This window comes from Clavelina lepadiformis, chromosome 5 (genome assembly GCF_947623445.1).
Source record: "Clavelina lepadiformis chromosome 5, kaClaLepa1.1, whole genome shotgun sequence".
Lineage (NCBI taxonomy): Eukaryota > Metazoa > Chordata > Ascidiacea > Aplousobranchia > Clavelinidae > Clavelina > Clavelina lepadiformis.
Genome location: NC_135244.1, coordinates 1,454,602 through 1,477,293, shown reverse-complemented (window position 1 = coordinate 1,477,293; position 22,692 = coordinate 1,454,602). Strand labels below are relative to the sequence as shown.

The following is a 22,692-nucleotide window of genomic DNA, read 5'->3' as shown; positions in this document are numbered from 1 at the left end:
AATTTGTGGTCAGCACAAGGATTTTGTTTATTAACAAATTCCAAACAGTCATTGAAGTATTTTTAAAGACTACCAGATTTATTTAAATAAAATTTTAGCTGCCAGAGGTTATGACGAAACGTAGGCTACATCATACGATATTGAACCACTGCAATAAATAGGCCTATACCTTTATGCGAAGCAAATCAATTTTGTGCGCCATACTCACCATGTTGATATGACGTCCGAGCCAAACGCCCCAAACACTTTTGCTTATTGGCGCATAGGAATGTGGCGCATGGCATGGCCTTAACTGCTGTTTTAGATTTCTGTGGACAGCAGAAAATGTTTTACCTTGCTTTGTTAGGCTAACAATTAAGTTAGCGCCCAGCTGTAATATAGGCCTGCCGCCTACAGATAATTAAAAGTAAAATCGTTTTTAAAAGAATAATTAAAATTACAATCTAGGTACAGACCTATCTTGCAATTACAGAATTAGCCTATCTCTGTATCTGTATCTATAGATTTTTAGCATGTAACTGGTCAAAGCCACACAGAGACAGTTCACCACTGTTGTTTGCTTTCACTTTTATATGGTGAAGTATGTATGAAGATTGATTACTGATGAAAATTGCTTCAGAAAATGTTTAACATATAATTATGAACATCTGTTGTAATAAGACAACAAGCTTTATGGGAAGTAGCACCAACGTAACAAGTGAGTAAACTATTTGTTGTTTTTTTGCTCCAACTCTGGTCCCACCTGACTCAGAAGAACGATTCATCCCTTTGACCCAAACTGCAGAGTACAGCCTCCAGCCAGTATTGCAGCCTCTTTCAGCAAGATCTTGGATGCGCCAAACAATTAAAAATGATAAGTCCACTGCACAAAAATGCTCTCATGCAATGGATATACGCAATACCACAGCAATGTACACAATTTGACTTATTCAAAATTTAAATCAATTGGAAATTGAGTGCAAAGAAGTTCTGTACAAGTCATTAAATGCAAAATAATGCATTTTAAGTGCGGCACTGAAGCTCATGGAAAGCAGTATTAAGTGCTCGTGTGCCAAACTCTCAGTATGGCCTATGACAGTTGACAAGTTTGCTTTTAGTGTGTTGGATAAATACACACCAATAAATTTATTGCCAAATAGTTGTTTCTGATAATACTTATAAAATACTAATCTATAAAGTGTCGATGAACTTATCCAAAGTGTTAAAATTTCCGATTGTTATTGAAATAAAACTCCTAAAAGCTATTTGTAGTTATTAAAACAAGAAAATATAACATTTAGGTCAACATGAACAACGATGAGCAACAACCTTCAACAAGTCATCTTCCGTCGAACCAGCGAAGTGCTCAATCTCCTCCTCGATGGCCAGATCGAGACCACAGGAATCACTCCACGCACCGATACCATCCTTACCATCAGCATGATCATCCTGTTCATCAAGGTAGTTATAGTAAAGAAATACATTGTTCAGCTTGAAGTTACGCAAACTTTGCATTATTGTAAGGCTGTTGTCTTGTTTTAATAATGGTAGTCATCAGAAAATTGTATTTCTTGTCAATGTGTGGTAATCATAGCTGCCTTGTTAATGGCTTGATGATGGAATCTAATTAACTTAAAAGTTGAATGGGTTGATTAGATTGTTTCTTAAGTATCCAATGTTCACATAATTTGCTTTTCGCAAAAATGTCCATGACAACATGCCATGTGATAATGGATGAAATCAAGACACCAAACTTTAGTAATTCCATGATATGCAAGGTGGCACACATTCCACTATATTGTGACATTAGTTGTCTTTGTCGTTGCTGCTTGTATCAGTAATGCTAGTTGGCTTCAAGACGTGATCAGCTGATCATTTTATATTTATGCACCATTGTACCTAAATCTAAGTTAGTTATCAAACAAAGCGGTGCTAAATTAATTTGAAAGCAATTTCTGAACCTTGACTGCCGGCCTTCAAGATCTTCACTTAAGACATAAGTTGAGGTGTGAAAGTGATCTTGGCAAAAGAGCTTGTGAAGTTGCTATTGTCATGGTTAGAATGTTAGAGAATAGAGAGTATAGTTGACACAAGTGAGCTTTTGAGAAAGGTCTGTTGGCAAAGTAAATACACACTCAGAGTATGGGTACAATTAGTATTTCACACTTTTAATGCGATTTACTTTTACTAGCTTTCATTGAAATTGTACTGCAAAAAATTTATCGTACTTTAGCAAAAAGATAAAATCATATAAATGCAGTATTTAAATGAATTATATATACATTATTTCTTATACATAGCATCCACCAGCATGCATGGACATGGAAGTAACCATACTCAGCTTCAACATGAGCAACAACCTTCAACGAGTCGTTTTCCATTGAACCAACCAAGAACTCAATCTCCCTCTCAATGGCATCCAAATAGAAATCTTCTGAGTTCATCAATGATGCAACCTCAAATATATGAAGTTAGTTTTATTTTTTAAGTCCATGATTAGTAATGTTGGTCAAGTGTATACTTGATTGTAAAATATGCTGGAGTTGATGAAGTAATCTTAAATTATCCTACAATATTAGTGTTTACAAAGTGGAGTTATTAAACTTCCACTGTTTATAGCTATTCATGCGTATGCACCCTTGCATGTATAGACCAGTGTGTAGGCATAGGCATCGATTTGTTTGTTTTTGTTGAGCTTCAAAAACATTAAGTGCAAAATTTACTTGTCGAGTTTTTGTGTGTGTCATTGTATTTTTCTATTAATTTACGTCATAAAACTTTTCCGTTTTTGAAATTTGTCTTCCTCTAGAACTGGTGGTGACTGCGTTGTACATTATGTTCATTGTTGTGCTGTAATCAAGTCATTTTTTTAAAACTCGAGTCAAGTCATTTGGGAAGTTGAATTAAGTCAAGTCGAGTTAAATTACTAATTGGACCAAGTCAAGTCAAGTTAAAATATAATGCAAGTCAAATCAAGTGATGTCATTGGCTTTTACCTTTACTACCTTTTACCGATCGTCCGCAACGAAATAAGATGTCCGTAATTCAGTGGGTCAATAAATTAAAAACAAGGATTGACTTGCATCAAGTTACTTTTCTAGACTCGAGTCAAGTCAAGTCATTTCAAGCATTGACTCAACTCAAGTAATTTAAAAACGTGACTCGAGTCATTATGACACTGGTTTATTGCACCCTAACATTTGTTTGTTTATATTTTTTCTGAGGAAGTACAATTTTTATGTCCAAAACATGTCAAATTAACTTGTAAAATTCGATTTCTTCACTTGTTGCTCCAAATACAATCTTTTCTATAAAAATGATTTAATTTTACTGGTGCTTTAACACCTTCTTCGATGGGTAAGTTACAACTTATATTGTCAGTTTTTCTCTGACAACACTCTAACTTAGCACATACAGCATGCAAGAAAGTTTATAATCAACATTTACTATAAACTGTCTTGCAGCGTATTTCAAGTTTTCCACCCACATACACCGGTCAACAGCAAGCAGCCCAAAGTATGATACACATGTGACATATCAAATGCTTGCAATTGTTTGGGAATTATGTCTTTTGTATCAGTTGTTTTTTATGAATCAGACCTCTATTTAATTGAAGTGCATGATAAAAGCACCACGTAACAAATGTAATTTTGATGCTCACAATTGATGCATCAATGGTTCATTGATTGTGTCATAGAATTATTAGTTGGATGTTTTCTAAAGGATATGGTGGACAGATGCTTTCCTGGAGAAATACAATATTCAGTTTAATTCAGAATCGTAACCATTAATCAATGATGACTTCCGACCTCAATTTCAGCAAGGAGTATTTCAACTTAACTTAATGAAATATTTACAGCCTGGTCTAATTTCTTGTATCTTTTGTCTTGAAGTGATTTGCAGTTAATAAACAAACAATCACAAAAGTTAATTTGCTGAAAATCTTTCATGGAATAGTTTTGTTTATTGTAAATTTTTAATGAAATTGCTAATCTATATACAAAGCAATCCATTCTAATATGTATATATATCATTTTTTTTACTTTGCGTCGTTAGACACAACCTTTGATTCAAGTCAACATGATCAGTTAAGGCAACTTGAACAACAACCATCAGATTATTTACGAATAAATCAATCTGAGCAACCTCGGCAAGAGTTAGGGCAACATCATTCACCTATTTTTTATCCTCAACAAACTAGAAGGCCTGAGTATAAAGCGCAAGGTATTAATGCTTTTTTCCCTCATTCTCACATAAGATATGGTTTTGTGTAATTTATCATAAAATTGTTATTCTGGGAATTATTCTTGTCTTTTGTCGATGTGAAAATGCTCGTTTTTGATTTCATGTCAGGCAGCACCTAATAGCTTTGTTTGATATTACATTGTAAATTTAGTTATATGATTGCAGGGTAATATTTTGCTTCTAAACTTTGTATCTATTTTCCACATTTATTATGTCACAGCAATAAGACGAAAAAATTTTTTTCAAGAAGTGATATTAGACCTGTAAATAAATGATTTTTTAATATTTATGATACTATGCCATACCATCATACTAGGTTTATACTCATACTATACATACTATACCATCATACCATAGCAAAAATGAGTTGCAAGTCTATGCTCTATTTCATGCATTTTTGCCAAAAGTTCCAAACATTCTAACCCTGTCCAATGACACATCACTTCTTCCTTTTTTGATGTTTTTTGCTTATGCTGCTAATCTGCTCATGTTTCAAGCTGTTCGTTTCAGGTTTGAATACAATTATATTTCGATTTAAACTTTTCTTCTGGTTTTCTAATCTTGTCTCTAACATGATAATCAAAAAGAAAAACGACCCGGTGTAAATTAAATCAAAGTCAAATTTGTTCTTCTGTTGGCAAATGCTATTTTTTTTACTAGCAAAGAAAAATGCAACATTGTGAAAGAAACAAATAAAACTTTCATTATAATTAATCAAACAAGTAACTACCAAACATGTAACTACCAACTAACTAACTAACTCATATTTCTTATATATAGCATCCACCAGCATGTATGGCCAAGGAAGTAACCATACTCAGCATCAACAAGAGCATCAACCTTCAATTAGTCGTTTTTCATCGGATCAGCCAAGTACTCAATCTCCTCGTCGATGGCATCCAACTAGAATTCCACTCCATCCATCAATGATGCTACCTCAACCACATCTGGTTAGTTTTATCTTTGAAATCATTGATTAAATTGTTATTAATTATTATATTTATTATAATTACTAACATTGGTCATGTATATACTCAATTGTGGATATGATTTGCTGGAATTGACGAACTAATCTTAAGTTGTTATAAAATTATAGTTTGTGATGTAAGCGTAATAAACTTCCACTGTTTATAGCTATTCATGTGTACGCAGACATCCTGGCATGTATAGACCATTGTGAAGTCATAGGCATAGATTTGTTCATGTTTGTTGAGGTTCAAAAACAAGTGAAAATTTACTTGTCGAGTTTTTGTTTTTATTTCTTTGAGGAAGTACAATTTTTATGCCCGAAACATGTCAAATTAACTTGTAAAATGTGATTTCTGCACTTGTTGCTTCAAATACAATCTTTTATATAAAATGATTTAATTCTACTTGTGTTTTAAAACCTTCTTGGATGGGTAAATTACAACTTATATTGTCAGTTTTTCTCCGACAACACTCTAACTTGGCATATACAGCATGCAAGAAAGTTTATAATGAATATTTACTATAAACTGTCTTGCAGCGTATTCCGAGTTTTCCACCCCCAATCACCGGCCAACAGCAAGCAGCCCAAAGTATGATACACGTGTGACATATCAAATGCTTGCAATTGTTTGGGAATTATGTCTTTTGTATCAGTTGTTTTTTATGAATCAGACCTCTATTTAATTGAAATGCATGATAAAAGCAGCACGTAACAAATTTAATTTTGATGCTCATAATTGGTGCATCAATGGTTCATTGATTATGTCATAGAATTATTAGTTGGATGTTTCCTAAAGGATATTGTGAACAGATGCTTTCCTGGAGAAATACAATATTCAGTTTAATTCAGAATCGTAACCATAAATCAATGATGACTTCCGACCTCAATTTCAACAATGAGTATTTCAACTTAGCTTGATGACATATTTACAGCCTGGTCTTATTTTTTATATCTTTGATCTTAAGTGATTTTAAGTTAATAAACAAACAATCACAAAAGTTAATTTACTGAAAATTTTTCATGGAATAGTTTTGTTTATTGTAAATTTTTAAAGATAGGACTAATCTATGTACAAAGCAATCCATTCTAATATGTATATCAAGTTTTTCTGTTTTTTTTTACCTTGCGTTGTTAGACTCAGCCTTTGATTCAAGTCAGCATCATCAGTTGAGGCAACTTGAACAACAACCATCGGGTTATTTTCGAATGAATCAACCTGAGCAACCTTGGCAAGAGTTAGGGCAACATCATTCACCTATTTTTTATCCTCAACAAACAAGAAGACCTGAGTATGAAGTGCAAGGTATTAATGCCTCTTTCTCTCATTCTTTATGTAATATGTTGGTACATTAGATATGAGTTTGAGTAATTTAACTTTAAACTGCAATTTTATTGTACTTTTGGTGACATTTTTTGTCCTTTGTCGATATATGACTTTAATAATCATCCATCCATATATCCATATAAACATCCATCTATGTATAGTTTGTTTTTATGTTTCTATATTATCTTTTTTTATATAAATTTGTGTCATTAGATTCAATCTTTGATTTGAGTCGACATCATCATCAGTTGAGGCAACGTGAACAACAACCATCAGATTATTTTCGAATGAATCAACCTGAGCAACCTTGGCAAGAGTTAGGGCAACCTCATTCAACTATTATTTATCCTCAACAAACTGGAAGACGTGAGCATGAAGTGCAAGGTATCAATGCTTCTTTCCCTCATTCTCACATAAGATATGGTTTCGTGTAATTTATCATAAAATTGCCATAAGTTGCAAACATTCTAACCTTGTCCAATAATTTATACATCACTTCTTGCTTGTTTTGATGTTTTTTTGGTTGTAATGTTTTTTGCTTATGTTCTTAATCTGCTCATGTTTCAAACTTTCTGTTTCAAGTTTTAATTTAATTGTATTCTGGTTTACACTTTTATTTTGGTTTTCTAATGTTGTCTCTAACACGATAATAATCAAAAAGAATAACGACCCGATGTAAATTAAAGTATGCTTAAGTCAACTTTGTTTTTCTGCTGACAAATTCTACTTATTTACTAGACAAGAAAATGCAACACTGTGAAAGAAACAAATAAAACTTTAATTATAATTCATCAAACAAGTAACTATTTCTTATATATAGCATCCACCAGCATGCATAGACTTGGAAGTAACTATACTCAGCGTCAACATGAGCAACAACCTGCAACGAGTCGTTTTCCATTGAACCAGCCAAGAACTCAACCTCCCTATGAATGGCATCCAAGGACAAATCCTTTGCATCCACCAATTATGCAACCTCCACCGCAGCAGGTAGAGTATTAATGGGTTTTATTTTTATTTTTGACTGTAACTAGTTACTTCACTTATAAGCGATCATAGCTATGTTAAAAGATTCGTTGTTGATAATATTTTTATTTAGCAAAACTGTTTTGTAGATTGTTTCTGGAAGTTGGATTCAGCCTTTCAGCCATCTGCATGCCCAAGGTATGATGTGTTTGTGTTGTTTTAGCTTAGATTATGTTTTTGACATTTAATGTTCTTTAATAGGCAGTAATTTATAAACAACGTGTGGTACCTGAGGATTTTTGTGTTATTGCTTTAGTTAAGACCCACAATGGCACTTGCCAGAGCTATCAGAGCAAGGTTAGCTTTGGAGATTTCTTGCAAGCAGATTTTGCTTAATAGAGCGGGCAGCAAGTTAGCTAAATTAAACAAACGTAAAATTTGCTTCCAAGTAACCTCAGAGTAGTTGCAGCCTATTGCTAAATTCTGTCTAATGGTTCATGATAAGTTAGGATTTTTTTTGTGGTGTTAAAGCTGTTAAAATATTGCAAATGAACTTACACTTTTGACTTACACCTATGTTTCACTTTTCTACTCACCCTACCCTTTCAAAGCTACCAGTTCTTAGTCAACCAAAACTATGTCACTGATATAACTTGATATATGGTGAAAAAGATAAAACTGAATGAAATGTGTAACATGTGCTACAGTAGTAACTTTTTGGCGAAATTTCCTTAAACCAGTTATGGTCTACACTCTACAGTAGGTACAACTCAAATTGTTTGTTGCTAATATGTTATAAGATTTGACCGAACTCATCATTGTAACTGGATTTATTTTCTCTTTCCTAGAACCTAACTATAGCGCTCATCCACATGAAAAACAAAACCAATTTCAACCTTTGAAGTTTCAATCATATCAACTGCCTTCAAGCTTTTCACATCCTCAAAACTGTGTTCCACGGATTCCGCATCTTCAAGGATTTTCTTCAATGGTTAGTTGTCAACCAAGATGAGAGCATCACTAAATTATTTCACTAAAGTTCAACAAAATTTTTAATGATTTGTGGCTTTGAATTTTTTAAAGAGTAACAATTTTACTTCACTTTGATGTTTCAGGCATTTTTGCCACACGAAGCTTACAGATATGACGCCGTGGCTTCTCAGCTTTTCCAGCCAGGGCCGCAATCTGAGGTAGCATTAATAATGCTGCATTAATATAATGCTGCATTATATTTCAGTGTGATTTATTCAAGTTTTTTTAAATTACAGCATTAAGCGTAGTTATTATCCACAATTGTTCACATCATTATTCATATCCCAGGCCGCTACAGCTTTATGTTGCAAATGGTACATGACCATGCATGACCTTTGCACCCTTTCATCTATGATGTCATATTTAAAATTTTCATCTGCAAATTTATGACTCTTTTTAGACAAGGCATCGTGCAGAAAGCAAGCCATCAAATTATCAAAGCACAAATATGCAATCATCAAATTACTCCAATCTTGTTAGTGACAACCAGATACAAGACTCAAATCTTATACAAGGTAAAAAGTGAAATAAAGACATTTTCAATTTTGTTTTCTGCATAAAGCGTTTTCAAATCTTTGATGGCACAAGAATCCTTATTTTGTAAATTGGTTTGATTTAGGTATCCACGGAAATGTCAATATCAAACAAAACCAATATAATGTTACACAACAACACCAACATGATGAAGTGGTCGTAAGCGATGAAGATGGTATGTTTCAGTAGTTTGCTTCATTTTTAAATTTGCAAGTATGTGGCAGAAGGTAACGATTAATGGAAACGTGGAGAATTGTTTATTTTGCATAAGTTGATCTTTACAACTCCACTTTTCCAACAAACACTTCTTTTTTTAACTCGTTTGGGCTTAAATGGTGGTTGTGGCAACACAATGTAAAACAGCAACGATATAAAAGCAATAACATGCTTGATGACTAAGATGTAGATCTAGGATGGTAACAGTGGTGGACTAGCTTAGGAGTTGGCATCAACTCTAAATACTGAGCTCAGTGAAGTTTAGCTGAGCAACTACCATTACCAGTATAAATATATTAACAAAATACTATACAAACATCAAGAGTAATTAGAATTTTTGTATAGATACGTTACTTTTAATAACAAAATCTTGTCGTACCTGGATGCCATTACAATCAACAAACTGTGTTTTGAAATTACAACAAAAAGTTTGCTCTGTTCTTACTGTTTATCATGCCGTTAACCAGTTAGCTGAAACACAAATATCTGGACAGTAAATATTATGGATATCTGAACTACCTCTACTTAAGACTAGGCTGGCACCAACCCTAAAGACTGATCCTGATAAAGAATAAAAACTGATAAAGCTGTAGCTAAAGTTAGCTGTAGCTAAGCATCTACCATTGCCCTTATTAATACATCAACTGTAAGGCAGGTAAGGCTTTACATAAGATATTCCTGTTGCTGGTATCCACTTAGTACACATCAGCTTAATCTATTTTTGTCACCCACATAAAACCACCTATTCATGCTTGATACAAACACCTGAGTCATGAATATTGTTTGCACATACTGTAGTGACATCATAATTTCCAACATGTATGTCATATGCTGATTCTGTGTGTTACGGCATTATTTCTGGCAATAACTGTTTGCTAACTAAGTGTCATATAAAAATCTGTCCGTTAAACTTCTTGCAACTACTTTTTGCTTAAGATCAATTTCAAATTTGGACTTTCACTCACTTGACCCAGGGTTTTGTTATTATGTGTGTCATTTTGCTGTTTTTGTATGTCAGTCATGAAGACAAATCATGTGTGATACAGTTTTTTATATTTTTAGGGAAAAAAGCCATCGACAAAGTGCTTAAATGTCAAGAGAGGTATCTGGAACGTGAAGGAGATTTGCATTTCCAAGGCAGCGGACTTTGCCAAGACAACATCCCAATTGTCCATCCAAGCATCACTGAAATAAATTTTTACGGTGGAGAACTGGCTAAAAAAGTAGAAAAATATGAACCATCTTCAATCAACGACTCTAAAGATTTTCATCGTGCGGGAAATACTAAATTCAAAGATATCTTAAGAAATTCTGGTATGTCACGTTTGATATCTATTGTGGGAATCCCAGGTGCTGGAAAAACAATCCTGAGCAAAAGACTTGTGAGAAGCGGAAACAAAAAAACTGACCGTGTCTGGTTCCACAAGAAGTTTATGAACATGGATTATAAATCAGAGAAGCTGACAGTGAGGGAGTTGTTTTTTGACAAAAGCTACCCAGAACTTGATAAGAAGACCTCCTTCAATGCTTTTGCTTGGGTCAAGAAGAATGGCCATAAATGTACATTTGTGTTTGACGGCCTTGACCAAGCAGAGTTTAAATTAAATGAAAAGCCTCCGGAACAGGACTACGACACTCCATGTAAAGTGGAAGATCTGTTCAGTAATTTGTGCTGCGGACACTACCTATCAAGATCTGATATAATTATAACGTCACGGCCACATTCACTTTTATTTCTAACACAAAACATGAGACCTGTTACAACTTACCAATTGGATGACTTGGCATTTCATGACATGAAAACACTTTTTTGGGCATATGCTGGCGGAGATGCTGATGAGTTATGGAGGAAACTTAATAGTGAAGCTCGCCATTTGCTCCGTCTTTGTCGCAATCCACTTCTTCTTCAACTTGTCATATCAGCCGGACTTGATCCATCTTCAAAGGTTGGGGAAATGTTTACCTTAACAAGACTTTTTGAAAGTCTTAAAGACAACTTGAAATACTCTAAAAATGTGCAGGATGTCAAAATTTTGATGTCAAAGGAACTTTTGCGAAGCATTGCAAAACTGGCGTATCGAGCCACCAGCAAAGGAACAGTCGTCATTACTGTCGATCAACTCAAAGATGTTGGACTAGATCCCAGCAAGGTCCATGACATCATAGTTCAGTTGTTTACCTGCAAAGATTTCACCAATTGCTTCAGAGTACTTCAAGTTCAAGAAAACACAAGGCTCTATTTCAGTCATCAAAGTTTTCAGGAATATTTTGCTGCTTACCACATTGTGTACAACATGATGAAAGATGAATTTGAAACATTTGTGAAGGAAAATTTGTTTGAAGACCACTGGGCTGTTGTAAGAAGATTTGTTTGTGGTTTCCTGCTTGATTTGGAAGCTAATTCTGAAACAGGTAATTGGTTGTTTTTGCATAGTCCCTAAATGAGAATAATTAATAACATAGCCTAGTTTGTTTATTGGTTTAGAGAGTAACATGATTAGTTTTGTATGTTGATGTATTTTGACTTATGTTGGCCACCCACCTGACTTTCATATCTTCATTTTCTCATTGGTCAATAATATGTCTTTACTTCATTTTATTCTTTCTTGGCATTATTTGTTTAAGTGCAAATTGTGCAACCCTAAAAATTAATCTGTAGCTAACACTTTATTGTGTGCGCATATCCATATATATATATATATATGTGCATATATCTATCACAATTTCGTTCTGAATCGTGCCATGGTTGCAGGGAAGTATCTGGCGAGTTGCATTGTGGGATAAATTTTAACTGTCACGAGAAGTATTTGTATACACCGTTTTTATATCAGTCACGTTTTATTCGTTTTTATTCGCATCATCACGTTGTTCGCATTGTCACCGTCACGTTTTATACATCGATTTATCCGCGTTGTATTGTCTCTTTGTACATGTTCACATGCTGCTGTGTTTTAGTTGTTTATGTTCTTTTACTTGTTCTTGTACACCTGTTTTTATCAAATCTCTTGTGACGTCTCACGTAGTTACCCCAAGGGCTAAATTAGTATCGTGTTTTACGTTCCACGTTGATTCCTTCATCGCATGGAATTTGTTCGGTGTAGTACTGTGCTCGGCTGGGCGACGGTGGTGGGCAGTAACGTTTGGGTGATATAGCAGAAGGATGTATGTTTTTACCTAAGAGATATGCCATTAAATGTGAATAAAGAAGACAGAGCTAATTGACTAGCCGTTAAGCGGGAAGATTCCTGGTAAAGAAAGTTTTGGTTACAATTGGCGAGCGCGCCAGGATCCCGCAGTCAAAAAGGTATCAAGGTATTGTTCAACAGTATGGCTTTTAATGTGACGTTACCTCCACCGAGATATAAGTCCAATGAAGACTTTCAAGACTTTCTCAAAGTTTTTAACTCTTACTGCGCCAGCATTAGGGCAAATCAAGATTTTAAGAAACACCTCCTCATTGAAAGTTTCGATAAGGACTTTGTCTGGGAAATTCAAGGGAAAGATACCTCCATCTACGACTTAGAATTCGACGAGTTGGTGGAAAGGGCCTCAGGAGCAGGGCGATCAAAGGCGGAAATCAGCAGATTGAAAAACAGCCTTTTGGATAGGGTACAAGAACCGGACGAATCTACACGATCATTCGTCTACGCTTTGCGGAAGCAGGGTGACATGGCATATGCCAGTGCAGATCAAGCACCTGTAAAAAATGAGGTACTCTACTTGGTATTGATCCGGGGTTTGAGAAACCGCAAAATATCGGAAACCTTAGTCGCAGACCTAGAGATCGGCAGAGTCTTCTTCACTACCAGCGCCCGAGCCATTGCCCTGGACGTCTCGGAAAAGACTCCGTGTTCAGACGTGTTCACTGTCGCTCGACCTTCACATGGAGACGAAAGCCGCCAGGACGAAGCGACTGTCTTGATGAAGAATGAACTTGCTAAGATAAGTGGTGAGATAAAGTTGTTTAATGACAATATTCAAGGCCGGATTTCCAGTATTGACGAAACTGTGTCTTCAGTGAAAACACAAATGAACACTTTACAACGAGACGTGGATCGCCTCCATTGGAAACCACGCGCACCGGGTCCGTCTGAAGGAAGAAATCAATGATACCGAAACCGTAAGTCCCCTCCCGATAAAACATGTAGGGTCCGAAACGACCCACGTTCAAATACAAATCCGTCTAAATATGATTCATTTAGGCGAAATCGTCCAAACCGTCAAAACCTAGCTACGAATCACAACCCTCAGACTAACGCATTTGATGTAAACAGATCAAAGTTAAGTTGGAATCGATCCCGTCCGACTGCTCCAGCCAACGCAACACCCGCTCAACAACAATACCGGAAAAGGTTATGCAAGTATGTCAATGTGATGTTGTGTTCTATGCCCATTTGTGCTCTGGTAGACACGGGAGCCAGTGTATCACTCATGTCTAAAACTTTGTTCGATAAAGTTTCGTCAGAAAATCCGGGTACTACACTAGGCCCCACGTTAGATACACAGTTAACAACGGCTAGCGGGACGGCCCTACAGGTGTTAGGCCTTGTCACTCTGTCAGTGCAAGTGGCCGGTTTGATCACAGAGTACGAAATCTATGTCGTTTATCGACTCACAGAAGATTTCATCATTGGGTTAGATTTTGTTCAGCATCACCAATGCCGGATCTGCTACAAAGACAAAATTCTAGAAGCCGGATCGTCGTCAACACCCCTGCTCGATGGGAAAGTGACCTTACAGCGAAACGAGGTTTATATCGTAGAAGACCTGATCGTCCCCGCTTCCACTGAGGTGTGTACTTTCGGCATATTTTGTATGGATCCGATGCTTAAGATGCCCGACGTTGAGTTTCCGGCACTAGTCGAAGGTAATCTCCGATTGAATGATAAATATGGGGTACTAGCGGGTAATTACCTCACGCAAGTTCATAACGGAAAGGTCCCCATTCGATTGGCTAATTTCAGTGATGACGAAGTCAGATTAGTCAACGGAACCAGGGTCGCCACCCTACACCCAGTCTCTGTATTCGGCGGAGGTGATGTTTACCAGCCCGGCACGTGCGCTTTAGTTTCGAGATTAAATTCCACGTGTAACTGCAATAATAACCGATGCATTGTGAACTCCGACCAAAGATGCTCCGTGGCGTCGGTAGAAGAACATCGTTTTAAACCCCAGCGTGATCACTTGCAAGCTATTGAAGAAGGCGTAGATTTAGGGACGAAGCTGTCTAAGAGTGAACGTCGCGAAGTACTCAATTTATTAGCGAAGCATTGGAAGTGTTTTTCGACCAGTCAGTTCGATCTAGGTAAAACCGACTTGATAGAACACCATGTCAACATTGGGACTAACGCCCCTGTGAGACAACCGCATCGTCGAATACCCCCTCGAGACAAGCGCCAGGTGGAAGAAATCCTCACGGAAATGGAGAAGCAAGGCTTGATTCGCACATCCACATCCCCTTGGTCCAGCGCCATTGTTCTTGTACGAAAAATATCGGGCGAGTTGAGGTTTTGTGTTGATTACAGGCGCGTGAATGACCTGATGAAAAAAAACAGTTTCCCAATCCCACGTGTCGACGAGAGCCTGGACGAATTGTCGAGTAACATTTATTTTTCTACCCTGGATCTGCGTTCAGGGTATTGGCAAATACTCATGAATCACAGGTCCCGCGAGGTTACTGCTTTTACCACCCACATGGGGTTATATGAATGGAACGTTATGCCGATGGGTCTCAGCAATTCGGCAGCTACATTTCAACGATTGATGCACATCGTTCTAAATGGATTGGAGTGGCGCGGCGCTTTAGCATATTTAGACGATGTGATAGTGTATGGTCGCACATTCGGGGAGCACATGTCTCGTTTAAGCGACGTTTTAAGCCGACTGGAAGAAGCCGGTTTGACACTGAAACCGTCCAAATGCTCTCTTTTTCGGGAGTCGGTGAAGTTTTTAGGGCATGAAATTTCTAAGAAAGGCGTGATGTGTGACGCCGAGAAAGTAGAGGCAGACGCGAATTGGCCGATACCTCGTACCGTGAAACACGTTCGACAGTTTGTGGGTCTGACATCATATTATAGGAAGTTTATTCCCAATTATGCCAAAATTGCCTCACCGTTGCACAAGCTCACCGAGAAGAACAAGACATTTCAGTGGACCGAAGAGCATCAGAACGCCTTTGCAGAGATTGCCCCCGCTTTGAGATGGCTACAGTTGGGGAAAAGACCTCTGTACAAACACGTTAAAAACTTGTCAAGACTGACTAAGCATCTATGGGCCCAATTTGGAAGTTTACACACTTTTGACGGCCCCGTCTATTGGGCAAATAGTAATCGCAGTTTACCGGGAACACACTGTTATCGACTTATAACTCCGGAACCTATGCGTTTGTCTGTTTTGCAGTCACTACACGATTGCGTTCTTGGCGGGGCTCATTTGGGGTTGACGAAAACTTGCCACAAAGTAGAAGAAAAATTTTATTGGCCTGGTTGGAGACAGGACACCGAAAAATATTGCCGAAACTGCGATGTATGTCAAAGGAACAAGAAACCGCCGGCCGAGCCAAGGGCGAGTTTGGTTCCGTCCACAGAAGATAGGGCGATGCAAAGAGTAGAAATAGACGTTGTGGGACCTCTACCTATGACATCATCAGGTTTTCAATACATCTTGGTGGCGTGCGATTTATTTACCAAGTATGTAAGGGCCTGGCCCATGCGCAGTCAAACAGCAAAAACCACAGCGGATGTCTTGTTCCACCGATGGTTCACAGTCCATGGTGTACCAGATGTTATCCACAGCGACCGGGGTGGGAATTTTGAGAGCGAGGTCTTCAAAGAACTATTACGATTGATGGGTTGTTCGAAAACAAGGACCACAAGTTATCATCCACAAGGAAACGGGGGAGTTGAGAGAAACAACAAGACTATCATCACCATGTTACGAAACTACGTACAGGAGGATCAACGTAGTTGGGATCAAGCTTTGTCAGCCGTCGTAGCGGCCTATAACGCGAGCGTCCACGACAGCACAGGTGTATCGCCGCATTTCTTATTAACTGGTCGTACGCTTCGTTTACCTGCGGATTTATTGGGTACACCGACCGGTGGTGTGCTGAAAACGTCGGTTATTCAAGATTTACAAACGCGGTTAAAGATTGCAGAAAAGACAGTGCGGGAAACGCAACGGAAACAACGAGCGAAGATGGCAGACCTCTACGACCAACGACAAAGGGGGCTACCAATTGAAGTGGGGAAAGAAGTATGGCTGAAAGACCCAGTGGTCCCACAGGGAGAATATCGCAAATTTCATCTTCCTTAGAAGGGCCCTTTCACGGTAGTGAACGCGCGACATCCCACTTATACTATCAAAGATAAAGCCGGCAAAGAGCAAACGGTCCATTTTAACAGAATGAAATTAAGGGTTCATAGTGATGACAAGCGTGACAATCAACTCCCGTACGATCATGTTCCGGATAATTGCTTTAACCACTGTTCTCCTTTTGAAGGTTTGGTGTTCATACCACTAAATTCAACGGATACCGCCGCCGGAGAACCCGAGGCTACATCAATCAACACGAGCGCGACTGAGCGATTATCCAGTAATCAAGGACCAGAAGACTCGGCAGTTGGGCAACTCAGGATCACAGAAGAGGGCAATAACGAGACAATGGAGACAAGCCAACCTGCCCTCGAAGAGAACGGCCCCATTCCCAGCGAGACCACTTCGGCCATGACGGAAAGAAACCTACCGCCACGGCGAGCTCGAAGACAAACACGTTTTTACCCGGATATTGAATAACTTTTCCGGGGACGAAAAAGAACTGAACGGGGGGGGCGATGTCACGAGAAGTATTTGTATACACCGTTTTTATATCAGTCACGTTTTATTCGTTTTTATTCGCATCAACACGTTGTTCGCATTGTCACCGTCACGTTTTATACATCGATTTATCCGCGTTGTATTGTCTCTTTGTACATGTTCACATGCTGCTGTGTTTTAGTTGTTTATGTTCTTTTACTTGTTCTTGTACACCTGTTTTTATCAAATCTCTTGTGACGTCTCACGTAGTTACCCCAAGGGCTAAATTAGTATCGTGTTTTACGTTCCACGTTGATTCCTTCATCGCATGGAATTTGTTCGGTGTAGTACTGTGCTCGGCTGGGCGACGGTGGTGGGCAGTAACGTTTGGGTGATATAGCAGAAGGACGTATGTTTTTACCTAAGAGATATGCCATTAAATGTGAATAAAGAAGACAGAGCTAATTGACTAGCCGTTAAGCGGGAAGATTCCTGGTAAAGAAGGTTTTGGTTACAAAACTACGTATTAAATACTTTATTTTAAGTATAACTTGTTTTAGCAATGAACATGTTTTTTTACTGTATTTTATTGTACTGTTCTTTTTATATATTTTCATGCATGTCCCAACTTATGTATAGTGAAGTGCTCTACTTTTTCTTTGTTTTTATCTTCATATAATCCAAAATTTTTGACACAGTGCAATAGTAGATCCAGCCAATGCTTGTTGGGTAATAATGCAATATTACAATGTGCTTTGTAAATGTATTACATTTCTATGAGAACTTTTTGTTAAACCTTTTAATCTAGTGATGCGTGTAACAAGCATTTTGCAGATTTGTTTTGATACTTGCTATTGACACTTCTTGGTTAATTTGTTGGAAAATTTGCTATTTTTGTAATTTTTTTAAAGGAAATCTTAAATGGCAAGCATCTCAAAACTTCAATTATTGGCAGTGTCCAATTATATCTCTGACTTGTTTTATTGTTTTTTATTTCTGGTCACCTATGATTAGATTCCGCAATATTAGCTGTTTTTTACCATGAAATCGATGTTAGTTGTTGTATTTTAGTTGTTTATTTCGTTGATGTTCTGCTTCATCGCTTCAGTACTTTTACTCTTACTCAAATACAAATACTCTTTTACTTTTACTCAAATACTTTATTTCTACTTGCTTGGAACTGAATAGTTTCACCATTATCATGCCACCATTGCCATTTATTTATTTATTTCTAAGCAAAGTCGGCAAATTTCCAGCCCTATTATGGCTGTGACTTTGTTTATATTGTGTCTATTTTATGTCGGACTAACAGTTGTTTGGCTACTGATGTGTGATAATTTGTAACATGTGTGTTTAGCTTGAAAAGTGTTTGTTATTTGTTTTTAGATCTTGAAGAGAAAACGGAAATTTTGAAGACAAATCTTATTCAACAGTTAACGATCAGTTCAGAAGGTGTCAACAATTTTAACAGCAACCTTACAACAGGTACTTCAATACTTGATAGCACTAAGTTAAATCATTTTATCAAGGCAATAAAACTAATTCTATGGAAAATGACAGTATTGGAAGTTTTATGATGGTAGGTATTTACCTTCTTCTACTTCAAGATCTTGAGTTTTTGTTTGAGAATTTTCCCAGATTTTTGACACAAAATGTGGCATTTTACTAACTTCTGTTCTTTCATATATATTCCTGATGCTACAAGAGTCTTAATTTTTTTAGTTTTCCTCTTCGTTTTTGCCTGTGTTGAGTTTGTCGTACTCTTTTATTGAGCTTGCCAGTGCGGCAGTGAGAGGCCAAGTTGCATACAGTGTTGATAGAAGAGCAACACGTCTGTATGCGTTGACCAACTGCTGTGAGGTTGTCTTGCCAGTCTATATCTGGCTTTAAATTGTCATTATTTGGTAATGATGGAGCCTAGATATTTGAAAGAAGACACAAACTCCACATCGATATGATCGATGCAGATTGATTGTGGGTCAGAGCCTTCACCTTATTACCCACATACATCCATTCTTCCAGCAAGTTGTGGACTCATGTTCCATGTTAGTCACAATACTGACAGTGTCTTTTATCAGGACGAAGCTAGTGTAGGATTCTTCTTTTTCCTTGCTGAGGTTTTTAAAGGTTGATTTTGACTCTAACGTAGAACATTTTGATGACAAAGTGCCGTAAGTAACCTTGTCCTTAATTTTAGAGGCTTACGTTCAAATCCTCATCGTTGTTCGAGCCGGATGTTATTCAGCCTCCCAGGTTAGATGTCGGGACATGAGTTGAGCAGCTACTGCGTCGTGCTCTTATCCAAAACTTGTAAGCCATGTATTCCGTGGGATACGAGGTAGATAGAGATAGAGCAGTTGGATATAACATGGTTTAAGGTTGGTGTCTTCGCACCACACTCACAACCCACAGAATTTGCTACTCCCCATCTGTACATAGTTGAGAAGGATCACTCCTCACTGGTTCGCTGGCGATTAAGTCATCGCCGGATAATTCTGACTAACAGGACTTCAATGGACTGGGCGCCGGTGTCAGTGATGAAATTGCAGGAGTTTTCTGCTGTTCTACTTTTGATTTGTGGTTCGCTCAGCGAACAGCGCTGATGACTTTGTTTGAACCCAACTATAGAGCGTCTGGGAAAAATACAAAACTATGTATAAAGCTCACAAGCACAAAAACAAAATTTTCAAAATGTTTTCATCGAGAGCAGATTTGCCAGACAGATTTAGTGGTTTTGGATGATTACGATTTGCTTTATACTGTGATGCCAACATTTTGAGTTTTTAGTACATGGGTAGAATTACAGCTCAGTGTGTAAACGTTTCTTTCTATTGGTACTAACGTGTATTGGATGGTTTGTAAGAATTAGTTAAATAATAATAAGTAAGAATAATTAACCGTGGTTGCCCCTCAAGCCAATATTGTGTTTCTTTTTTCTGAGTGGCAACTCAGAAGATATGTATCAGCGGTTTTTATCACTGCAAAGACATTTATGTCTTCCAGTGTAAATGATTTGTTCATTTTGTGTAATCGAGCTCCCAGTATTGAAACGCCATACATTTTTTTAATCCTATGACTTGTCAACATTGAGATAATTTAATGCTTATTTTTAATTCTGAAATTAGGTAAATCTACTGCATACCAATTTTCCCTGTGAATTTAATACTAGCCCATAAGCTTACTATGAGCAACCTTTATTGTTTATTATGAGCCAATTATGACAGTTTCTGAAATTAGCCATCTCTAGGTATTTGTAATTTTAATTTGTTAGCCTGTATCCCAGTGGTTGCTTTTAGCTTTTAGCTGATATTCCAGTTTTTTTAACTAGTTTTGTTTAAATTTGGTTTTTATTTGAAGCTTCCTTGAGTTTTGTTCTAAATATTCATCTGCAGTTGTAAATATTTTATTAAATTGTTAAAACTCTCAAATTTATTTGATACAACAGCAGCTGTTTGATCATTGTGTTATGTTTATATATTGTAGATGAAGACCACACAGCCAGACTACTCGACCTGTACGCCTGCGTTGGAGAAGGAAAAGATTCCTCCATCGCAACCAAAGCAGCAGAGCATTTTCCAACAACAATCCAATTACCGCAGCAGATGAATTCAAACCTGGTCCCTGGGTTCTTGAACGTCATGAAACACGTCACAAAGCAATTGGATCAGCTCAGTCTGGCCGGCTGTTACCTGGATGCGAAATCATTTCACGAGATCGCATTGGTCATAAAAGAGATGAAACCAGGACAAGTAAGATGTTGTTTACATCAGTTACTTATTTCAGTTTTGTCTAAATGTCATAATAATACCTATTTTGAAATCTAAAATGAAGTAATAATCAGTTAAACGATGCGGAATTAAATAAGCCTATAGCTATAAGTTATAGTTGACACGTCAACGACGACGTTGTAGTTAACTTCAAACATTTTTAAAAACAAACATAACGAATCAGCTGAATCTACAACTTGAGTCAGTACCACAAATGAAAAATATTTTCCTTACTTTTCTATATAAATCACGCACATAGCATGTTATAACAAGATGGAATCTGTGCATCGACGTCATTAGCACTGAGTTGAACCGAAATAGACCAAGTTATAGGTGACGTCATCACAAATATTTCAACTCTAGATTGGAGAGATGGATATCAATGCTAACTATCTGCAACCATCAAACATGGATGACGTCATCGGGTTGTTGAGAGTCGTGAGAGATGATCTCTGGATGAGGGATCGCTTCATTGGTGATGATGGAAGGGGGCGATTTGCTAAGGGAAGATGGCGATATGTTTATCAGGATCAAAGAAACCGACTTCAAACAGCGTTGAACAAGCTTCAAACCAGGTTGAAAGTTGATGTTGATGATGTCACCACACTTCGCTCACAGAAGTGAATCGGGATGAACGAGACAAACTCCAAGAAGCGCTAAATGATATGTGTCTTGGCATCATTCAAACATTGGCACTCAAACAATTTCATTTCATAAGTTGTTTTGAAAGTTGCGACACAACCGCTTAAATTAAACAAAAACTAAATCAAAGTGAAAAGAATGATCCGTGTGATGTCATAAATAAGCCATGTTTCCAAAATTGAATTGAAATTTTTAAAATTTATTGTTATTAGTTTTTTATCGATTTGTTTTTAGCCCGATGTTGAGTACAATGTTCATTGTTACGTCATAATAAAAAAATTTTGATTTTCTTGAGTTGTTGTTGCATCAATAGAAATGTTTATAATTTTTAAAGAAGTATTGTAAATTATAGTATAGTATAGCCCAAGTATAGTAAATTTTTCAAATTGGTCAATGTTATCCTAAATTTTTGGTCATGGTCAGTGAGGGAACGAATGCTAATCATTATTACGTAGAAAAATCACACATCAGCCAGCGGACAATGACGGGAAAAAGTAGTAAAGCCCAAGATTCTTGTACATATAGAATGCCACTGAGTAGTTATTCCCAGAACATTTTCAGAAATTGGCGGCAAGAGCCCATTTAAATATTTATGTGTGATTGTGCAAGTTTCTAGTAAAAAATGTCATTTCCCATGTACTTGATAACTTTTAGATGGTTTGGCAGGTACTAGGTCTCTGCTGCCAGAAACGGTGATTAATTTATAGCAAGCTTATGTTTCCTTATTTATTGCAAAATAATTGTTCGGTGGATTTTTATTTGTTGGGTAAAGTAACAGTGTTTATGGGTGTTGAAATATTTTCTGGAGTTGAGTTTGTTGGAGTTTGAAATCCTGACTCTCAACCATGTGGTCGATTTACCGGAAAGCTGTTTGAGGCGATTTGCGAACTGAGGCAGGTTAAGGACCGCGGGTGCCTTGGAACAACCTTAAGTTGTGGAGCTTCATTTCCACCACGTGACGTCTATTCATGCACGTTGAAACAGTGACGTGGTTTTTGGCTTCCATGTGCCGAAGCAAAAAATGCCGCCCCAATTCCGCTGCCGAATTTTGAATTATGTTCAAAGCAAGCCAAAGGTGTTTCAAAGTTGGTTCTTAATTTCCTGCATTGGCCTATTCCGACCAAATGTTTTTTGGTTTCGTTCTTACAACTGAAAAACATTTTAAAGTAACTAAAAATGACAAAATGTTTTGTCATTTTTACATGTAATATAGTTAGGCAACT

At 37.2% G+C, this 22,692-nt stretch overlaps 1 protein-coding gene across 5 annotated transcripts; it reads left to right on the top strand.

Annotated features, from left to right (window-relative positions):
* The first annotated feature begins 453 nt into the window (after positions 1 to 453).
* Positions 454 to 21,758, top strand: LOC143459989 (uncharacterized). 5 transcript variants are annotated; one of them, XM_076957321.1, is made up of 20 exons: positions 454 to 697; positions 1,281 to 1,440; positions 2,280 to 2,449; positions 3,444 to 3,495; positions 4,036 to 4,203; positions 5,005 to 5,174; positions 5,732 to 5,783; positions 6,330 to 6,497; positions 6,732 to 6,902; positions 7,339 to 7,508; positions 7,634 to 7,682; positions 8,333 to 8,475; positions 8,600 to 8,674; positions 8,917 to 9,031; positions 9,136 to 9,225; positions 10,329 to 11,212; positions 11,288 to 11,678; positions 18,447 to 18,545; positions 20,544 to 20,809; positions 21,191 to 21,758. In XM_076957321.1, exons 2-20 carry the CDS (start codon positions 1,287 to 1,289, stop codon positions 21,449 to 21,451), a joined length of 3,648 nt encoding a protein of 1,215 aa, XP_076813436.1. In that variant the 5' UTR covers positions 454 to 697; positions 1,281 to 1,286; the 3' UTR covers positions 21,452 to 21,758. The 5 variants fall into 5 exon arrangements, with proteins under 5 accessions (XP_076813436.1, XP_076813435.1, XP_076813437.1 ...); XM_076957320.1 differs by having other exon boundaries at positions 455 to 697; positions 10,329 to 11,678; XM_076957322.1 differs by lacking the exons at positions 18,447 to 18,545; positions 20,544 to 20,809; positions 21,191 to 21,758 and adding an exon at positions 16,768 to 18,391 and having other exon boundaries at positions 455 to 697; positions 10,329 to 11,678.
* Positions 21,759 to 22,692: the final 934 nt, after the last annotated feature.

Coding starts and splice junctions, on each gene's coding strand:
- LOC143459989 (XM_076957320.1), top strand. CDS start 1,287: ATGAACAACGATGAGCAACAACCTTCAACAAGTCATCTTCCGTCGAAC. Junction 6,903..7,338: donor ACGTGAGCATGAAGTGCAAG/GTATCAATGCTT, acceptor TCTTATATATAG/CATCCACCAGCATGCATAGA. Junction 9,032..9,135: donor AGACTCAAATCTTATACAAG/GTAAAAAGTGAA, acceptor GGTTTGATTTAG/GTATCCACGGAAATGTCAAT.